This window comes from Aquarana catesbeiana, linkage group LG04, assembly GCF_042186555.1.
Source record: "Aquarana catesbeiana isolate 2022-GZ linkage group LG04, ASM4218655v1, whole genome shotgun sequence".
NCBI classification, from domain to species: domain Eukaryota; kingdom Metazoa; phylum Chordata; class Amphibia; order Anura; family Ranidae; genus Aquarana; species Aquarana catesbeiana.
This window is the reverse complement of record NC_133327.1, coordinates 186318570-186326688: the sequence shown is the minus strand read 5'-3', so window position 1 is coordinate 186326688 and position 8119 is coordinate 186318570. Positions and strand designations below refer to the sequence as shown.

Genomic DNA, 8119 nt, shown 5'->3' with positions numbered 1-8119 from the left:
TTGTATTTTATTGTATTGTAGCTGTATTGTCTCCCTTTATATTGTAAATCCTGTATAATAATAAGGTGCACCAGAAAGTTGAGGTATCACCAATGGTTGATATCAGTCCCCCCTTATTTAGAAAATGGAAACAGTCATTGTAAAAGTAATTTTTTTTTGCAATCATTACCCAGAACTGATGTTATCCATACCTTTGCTAAGTTGAATCACATGCTGCTTACTATATCTGTCAGGGACTTAAATGGTAAGACACCTCCACTAGAAATCCATGTCTGTACCAACTGGACCTGGAGAATGGGGTAAACAACTCAATCTCTGTATTTGCGGGCAAAATAAGCTAAGCAGGGCAATAACTTCTATGCAGGATGTGGAAACCTTGCAAGAAGATCTGAACAATCTAATGAGGTGGGCAACTACATGGCAAATGAGGCTTAATGTAGAAAAATGTAAAATAATGCATTTGGGTGTCAAAAATATGACTACAATCTACTCACCAGGGGATTAACCTCTGGGGGAATCTAGGATGGAAAAAGACCTGGGGGTCCTAGTAGATGATAGGCTCAGCAATGGCATGCAATGCCAAGCTGCTGCTAACAAAGCAAACAGAATATTGGCATGCATTAAAAAAGGGATCAACTCCAGAGATAAACGATAACTCTCCCCCTCTACAAGACTCTGGTCCGGCTGCACCTAGAGTATGCTGGCCAGTTCTGGGCACCAGTCCTCAGGAAGGATGTACTGGAAATGGAGCGAGTACAAAGAAGGGCAACAAAGCTAATAAAGGGTCTGGAAGATCTTAGTTATTAGGAAAGGTTGCGAGCACTGAACTTATTCTCTCTGGACAAGAGGCGCTTGAGAGGGAATATGATTTCAATTTACAAATACCATACTGGTGATCCCACAATAGGGATAAAACTTTTTCGCAGAAGGGAGTTTAATAAGACACGTGGTCACTCACTAAAATTAGAAGAAAAGAGGTTTAACCTTAAACTGCGTAGAGGGTTCTTTACTGCAATAGCGGCAAGGATGCGGAATTCCCTTCCACAGGCGGTGGTTTCAGCAGGGGGGGCATCAATAGTTTCAGAAGACTATTAGATAAGCATCTGAAGGACTGCAACATACAGGGATATACAATGTAATACTGACATATAATCACACATAGGTTGGACTTGATGGACTTGTCCTTTTTTCAACTTCACCTACTATGTAACTATGTAACTGCTCAGGCTATCACAAAACCAAATGATGGTGTCACCTCACATGATGGATTCTTATTAAAGTAGAGTAAACAAATACTATTAAATCTAGCTGTCAGAGTAGCAGTTTTCCTATGAACTAGGTCACAAATACAGTGAAACAGATGATTGAAATAATTGGTGGCCATCCAAAACAAGCGTCATTTTAGAGCGAAGATGTCCATGCACTGCAAAATGATATTGTTATAAACAGATATAAACAAACCTCTTTCTGCTTGGGGTCTTGTGGATAGACATCGGGTGGTCCAAGTCTGGGTCTTTTGAGAGGTCTTTCTTCATAACTAAGAATTCCCAGAGTAGCCATGATTTTTCATGATACCTTCTTCTAGAATGGAATGTGGCATAGAGTCACTTTTACTACAGAGGAATATGTTTCAGCAAATCTAAACAGAAGGATAAATGTGGTTAACAACAGAGATGAATGATTAACAAATCCTGAGACTAATTAGGCATAAACATGCAGCAAAACAGCCTGTTTTTAGTCCTGCAGTAAATGAGCTGCACAACAATAGCTGGACTAAATATGACATCTAAGCCCCTTCCCAGGACTAGCTAAGTAGTAGCCAGCGGTGTGTGTTATTTTAGCAGGGTATTTTTATTGTTCCATCTTTAAAATGGACTTCTTTCTGTTTGATTATGTCAAATAACTATTATATCTATCAGCAAAGGTTAACATTTTTCTTGCTCTACAATGTCCCATACTCTTAAGGAGACTCTGCCAGAACAAAGTGAAAGGGTCTCCGCTCTCTCCATGCCATCATCTCCTGATCCATTTATATTCACCTTCACAGTGCTTCCTAGCCAATCCTTCTTCTGCTGCTGCTGTTGCAAAAAAACCTATACTTACAGGTATGGGGGAGCATGTGACCTTGTGGGCAGGGCTTAGCACCCAACATAGAGACCCTCCTGAACGCTCTTGCTAATGCCTGGGAACAGAGGCTCGTGGGGTAGTGGTCATGCGAAAGTCAGCATTAAGGCGGCACCCCAACATAGAAGCGAGCCATTTGCCTTGCACAGTCAACTCTTTGTACACCGTGTCACAGTACATCTTCTCCTTTCTAATAAATGCAGTATTTCTAAGGGGACACCACGGAGCCTGTGCCCTCCTCTACCAGCAGTGTTATTATTGCCACCACACTCCCAGTGATAATGTGAGAACACAGAGCAGTTCCCTGTTGCTAACAAGCTTGAATATTTTATGTGGATTCACTTCCTTCTTCCTCTCTGTTCCCTGTACATTCCAGGCTAGGTCCATAGGTTCCCTGTGCTGCAAGGTCAATCCTAAATATGTAGGGTACTGATTGTGAGGAAGGGGGTCAAGGTCACCAATACCCTCGCTACCAGGGTTACCATCTCCCATGCCAAGGCACTACTTCCCACCGGCTGGCTGCTGTAACATTCCACACCACTTCACTGTTTACCCATGGCATTGGCACATGGCTGCATCTCCTGTCAACTGTACAGCATGAGTAACCCTTTCATGGTGGGCATCTTCAGCCCCCTTTTTAGTACAGGCCCTGTTGTTTTGAAAACCATGTACCTTAATGCACCCCTTTGGACAAACTTCAGACCAGGCATTTATAAGTTAATAAAACCTTACTGAAGGCTTTGAACAAGTACAGTTCAATAAGGCACAGTCTCTCACAGAGCTTCATGCACAGTCCTAACAATAACTAACTTAGGTGGCCCATATACATACCTTGCTTTAAAGAAAGTCCATTACTGGTAGAATCCTGGTTTCAGGGAGAATCCCAACAGGGTAGCCCACCAGGGATTCCATGTGTTTCAACAGGACTACATGGTGCCGCAGTCCTTCCTCTGTAATCCCATGTGGAAGAAAGAGAGGCCCTGAGCCCTTCCCTTGTATTTATGGTTCACCAAGTGGGGGCAAAGCCATTAACACCTGGGAGTGGGCAGACTTAACCCAAACAAACATTGCATTACAAAGCAGAGAAAAATAGAACTTTGTCATGATTCACATATCAGAAGTGAACAACAGTACACAAATAAAGTGAAATTTATTTTTACATAACACCCCTGTAAGCATCTGCTTACAATCCCCCATGATGCACTGTCTGGGCCTTGTGGCCAATCTCTATGCTTGAACATTTTTAGATGATGAAGGCTGTGAGATCATAAATCTATATACGTTTTGACACAATCCAACACAATATTTTGGGACAGATGTAATGGAGGAAGGAGCGGCATGAGGACAATTTTGAAGTTGCGTATACTGTGAAGTGGTCTAGAGTTGGGGCTTTAAAAGGGACCTGTCTGTTTTTTTAAATACAGTTTATTTCAAACTTTACGGGAGCTGTTGAAATCACAACTACCAGTGAGCAGTATTTCTACCAACCTAAGCCCAGCCACCACACTGACAAGTTGTGATCCTTTACCAACAGTGTTGCATAACCAACTAAATAATCTTTCTTTGTAAGTTTAAGCCAAAATGTATTCTGCTAAATTTCTCTAGCAAAAATTACTTAGCCAGAGTAATGCCCTGTACACACGGTCGGACATTCCGACAACAAAATCCATGGATTTTTTCTGACGGATGTTGGCTCAAACTTGTCTTGCATACACATGGTCACAAAACGTTGTCGGAAAATCCGATCGTTCTGAACGCAGTGACGTAATACATGTACATCGGGACTATAAACGGGGCAGTAGCCAATAGCTTTCGTCTCTTAATTTATTCTGAGCATGCGTGTCACTTTGTGCGTCGGATTTGTGTACACACGATCGGAATTTCCGACAACGGATTTTGTTGTCGGAAAATTTTATATCCTGCTCTCGAACTTTGTTTTTTGGAAATTCCTATGGAAAATGTGTGATGGAGCCTACACACAGTCGGAATTTCCGACAACAAGGTCCTATCACACATTTTCCATCGGAAAATCCTATCGTGTGTACAGGGCATTACAGATATAAAGTCAACAAGCTATGATATATATATTTGAAAATTCAATCCTGATGTACTGATTGCCTTTTATCGAGGTGCTAAAATGCTAGGACAGTACAAATGCCCCCCAAATGACCCCTTTTTGAAAAGGCAATACAACGCCTCCTCCTCAATGCTCTCTGAAAAGCAATTTGAACACAGGTCACTCTTCAAAGAGCATTGCACATGTGAACAAGTCCTTATGGTCACACTGACTAGTGTGACAGTGATGAGGGACACTGGGACCGGTGGCTATGATGCGGAACACTGGCACTGGTGTGGCAGTGATCAAGGACACTGGGACTGGTGTGGTGATCAGGAACACTGAGACTGGTGTGGTGGTGATCAGGGACACTGAGACAGGTGTGGTGGTTATCTGGGACACTGAGACAGGTGTGGCGGTGATCTGGGACACTGAGTGGGTGGCAGTGATTAGGAACACTGAATGGTAGCATTGGTCTGGTGAAATTATACTGCTGTGGCAGTAATCAGAGACAATGGCTAGCAACACTTACAGTGATGTAAGAGCAGCCCAGCTATTCTACGGTCACCACCACAGCAGAGCGATGTCACCATGCTGACACTGCTCTTGCTCTGAAGACAGTATATACATTTTCTCTTTTTTTTTTTTTAACACGCTGTTATCAAAGCAGTGCAGTGTCACCATAGCGGTTACAGAGACTGTCTGCATTATCTGTGATAAACATCCCTTATCCAATAAGGGATACGCCATCACTTTTATATGTAAATCTCAGCTTGAGCCACTGAGATCTATAAACAACAGGCTTTAAAGGATAAGTTCACCTCATGTGACATGTTACACCCATTTTCAGGGTATAACATGTTACAGATGCACCGGCACCCTGATCCCCCGTTCTGACAGCTAGCAGGGGATCTTCTTCCCCCCGCTAGCTGTCACAATCTGCAGAAAGAACAGTCCTCACTTTACACATGATGTTAAAAACTCTTTTCACCATTTTTTTCCTTGCACTTCCATACTGCAGCAGACCCATATCCAGTTTTTACAAGCTAAAAAAAAAAAAAAATGTAAGCAGAGATTGCATTGAATTTTGGTAAAGTGTGGCAAAATATTAAGCAATTCCTTTGCCAGTCCCTATAAATCAGTCCCTTTTCATTTCAACAAATACAGTTAGTTATGTATACCACCAATAAACTTTCAAATTGTACAGTAAGAAGATACAAGCCAGTGTAAATATGTTTAGGTTTTCTGGGGTCAATTACAAATGTGTCTAACATGTTTTGTACTTGCAGACTAAGTACATTACACACTCCAGCTGAGCCATGCAGATACAGACAGTTACATTTTCAATGCAATTATCAGAATTTTAACAAACAAATCTCCATCCTGCCTGACTGAAACGGTTTATCCCTGCTTGCTATTTATATACGCCGTTAAGTGCTGCAATTAAATGCCTTCTGCTTTCTGAAGCATCCATCTATTAACCCTTGCTGTGTGGCAAATACTTCCCTGGCAGTGGATGGGTTAATACCATAGAGATCATGCATGACTTTACCCTTCAGTGATTCCACCATAGTAGTTTTCTGTCTCTGGTTGCTAGGCAGAAATTTAACTCCTACACAACAGCAGTGAACTATTTAATCAGAAGGCTGCCGGATATGGTATTAACTTTCACTTGCCTTGGCCTCAAGCTATGCAGAACTGGGATCCGGCCTATCCTGGATGCTTGGAGATGTGAAGATCTGGCCAGGTTGCTTGTTGGTGTCACCAGTGCTATGGTATACTCCAAGGATGCTGGTGCTCCAGGGCTGCTATTGCTTTCATCCCTTATTTAGTGCATCAGCACAGACAGGTTGGCTGGGGAAGTGATGACAAGGCTTGCAGCTGATATTCAGAACAGGTCAATGAACAGATCAGTTTAGTGCTGCAGGCTCTGGGAGGGATCCAGTGTGTGCTGCAGTGGCTCTCACAATCAAAGCACCACCATGCACTTGCTCTTCCAGCTGCACAGGCTGACGTCTGTCAGGCTGCCGGCTTCCAACCCACTTCACAGCTGGCCACGTCACAGGGAGGTTAAAGGGGACAGGCACATTTTTTTTTTGTTAGCTAATATGCTCGCTCGCTCTCGCTCTCACATACTCTCTCTCAATAAGCCTTATGGGAATATCAATTTCAAAGCATGCACATAAACATACGCCTGAATGAACAGTAAAAACAAAAGAAGCAAATCTTTGATGGAACACGGTGCTTACCTTTCTTTGAAGGCCTCATGCATGCTGGTTTATTGAAAACGCTGCTTCTCCTGACAAGAGAAAATCTGCATTAAAAACTCACCCAAGCTGCGAACCAGTTAAGACGAGTTTAGCAGCAATTTGTGTTTGGGCGTTTATTTCTTTATTTCATTGGCCAGGATTTTAATTTATTCTGGCCAGTGAAATGGCTAAACACGCCTAGCGCTTGGGCTGTTTAGCCGCATTTGCTGTTTTTCTGCCCAAAAGCTTCTCTCAGTGTGATTATTTGGCGCGCAGGAGAAGGAGCTTTGATTGCCTCTAAACTCTCTGCTGCTCCTAAACTCTCCTGAGGCTAGGTTCACACTGAGGCAGCACGACTTGCAGCGCGACTGCCTCAAGCGACCTGCACACGACTTGCAAAACGACTTTTATATAGAAGTCAATGCAAGTCGCCCCCAAAGTAGTACAGGAACCTTTTTCTAAGTCGGAGCGACTTGAGTCGCTCCCATTAGAACGGTTCCAGAACGGAACGCGACTTGTCAGGCGGCTAAGTCGCCTGACAAGTCGTCCCAGTGTGAACTGGCTCTCAGGGTTGCCAACTGCCAGTAAATTTACTGAGAGTTTGTAAAAATCAGTGATTTTTTTACAACTGCCAGTAAATATCAGGGGCTAATATATTCACGCTGTGTTGACTTTTTAAGTGTAAATCAAGCAAATTACTCTGTTACAGTTATTGTCAGTGTTTCCATATCATGTTTATACTGTTCAAATATTCACTGTGTTAGTTTTCAATAGGAGTTCTGTAATTTCTCAGGTTGCCAGTAAAAAATATGCTCCGCCAGTAAATTTTCCATGTTTTGTCAATAAAAAATGCTGCGGGAGGTCGGCAACCCTGACTAGCCTGCACTGTGCGTTCCAGTTGCAGATGCAGGAATCGCATCAATTCCAGTACCCGCAATCACCCGAAGCCAAATCGCACTGCTCTCGGGGGGCTGCTGTTCATTTTGAATGGCACCCCTACGAATCTAAACCCACAACGGAATCGAGGGTGGATACTTTTGGACAGATTCTTAAAGCGTAACTCCACTTTTGTTGAGAGAAAAAAACATTCCCCCTGGGTGATCTATGTACATTGCAAGGATTATAACAGCGTTTGTTGCAGATTCCTACCTTTTGTTATTCTGAAGAAATCCATGAGTGTTTATGCCTCTGGGCTGAGTTGGTCTAATGGGAGTGGTTTCAATATTATCTGTCAGCTGTGCAGCTGCAGAGTACTAATGAGGAAAGCCGCAGGGTCTGCATCCCTTTAGACGTGTTCCTATTGGAAGTATCTCACCAAAAATGAAATTTTTGTTGCAGGGAATGCCTGAAATCTGACTTGTATCTTAGGCAGACTTCTGGGAAAATTGGTGAGCCAGAACAACTCCCGGTAGCCATATTGCTTTGCATTTATAGAAAATTACAGAGCTGCAGATGAGAAAGGAAAGGTAATTTTTAATAACATTCAATTATAATATGACTTGTATCTCAATTGTATATGCTATATTATTTTTTCTTTATTTGCTATTTTTCTTCCCCATGAAAGTGGAGTTATCCTTTAACCGCTTCATATCCGCGCTATTGCCAAATGATGGCAACAGCGCGGATCTACATTGCAGGGTGCGCACGGCGCGCTTCGTGATCAGCGAGTCTGTGAGACTCGCCTGATCAC

The 8119-nt window shown here is 42.8% G+C and overlaps 1 protein-coding gene across 5 annotated transcripts in view; it reads right to left on the bottom strand.

Annotated features, from left to right (window-relative positions):
* Positions 1-6546, bottom strand: part of MED12L (mediator complex subunit 12L) — a 777103-nt gene extending 770557 nt beyond the window's left edge. For 4 of the 5 annotated variants that reach the window (XR_012243786.1, XM_073625994.1, XM_073625996.1 and 1 more), the window contains exons 1-2: positions 5857-6257; positions 1462-1581 (exon numbers count right to left, since the gene is read on the bottom strand). Coding sequence is in view for 4 of the 5 variants with exons in the window: in XM_073625994.1 (XP_073482095.1) it covers positions 1462-1560 (99 nt within the window). In the remaining variant the exon portion in view is untranslated. Of the gene's footprint in view, positions 1-1461; positions 1582-5856; positions 6258-6429 lie in introns of those variants that run through there. The other variant, XM_073625995.1, reaches the window with a different exon arrangement.
* Positions 6547-8119: the final 1573 nt, after the last annotated feature.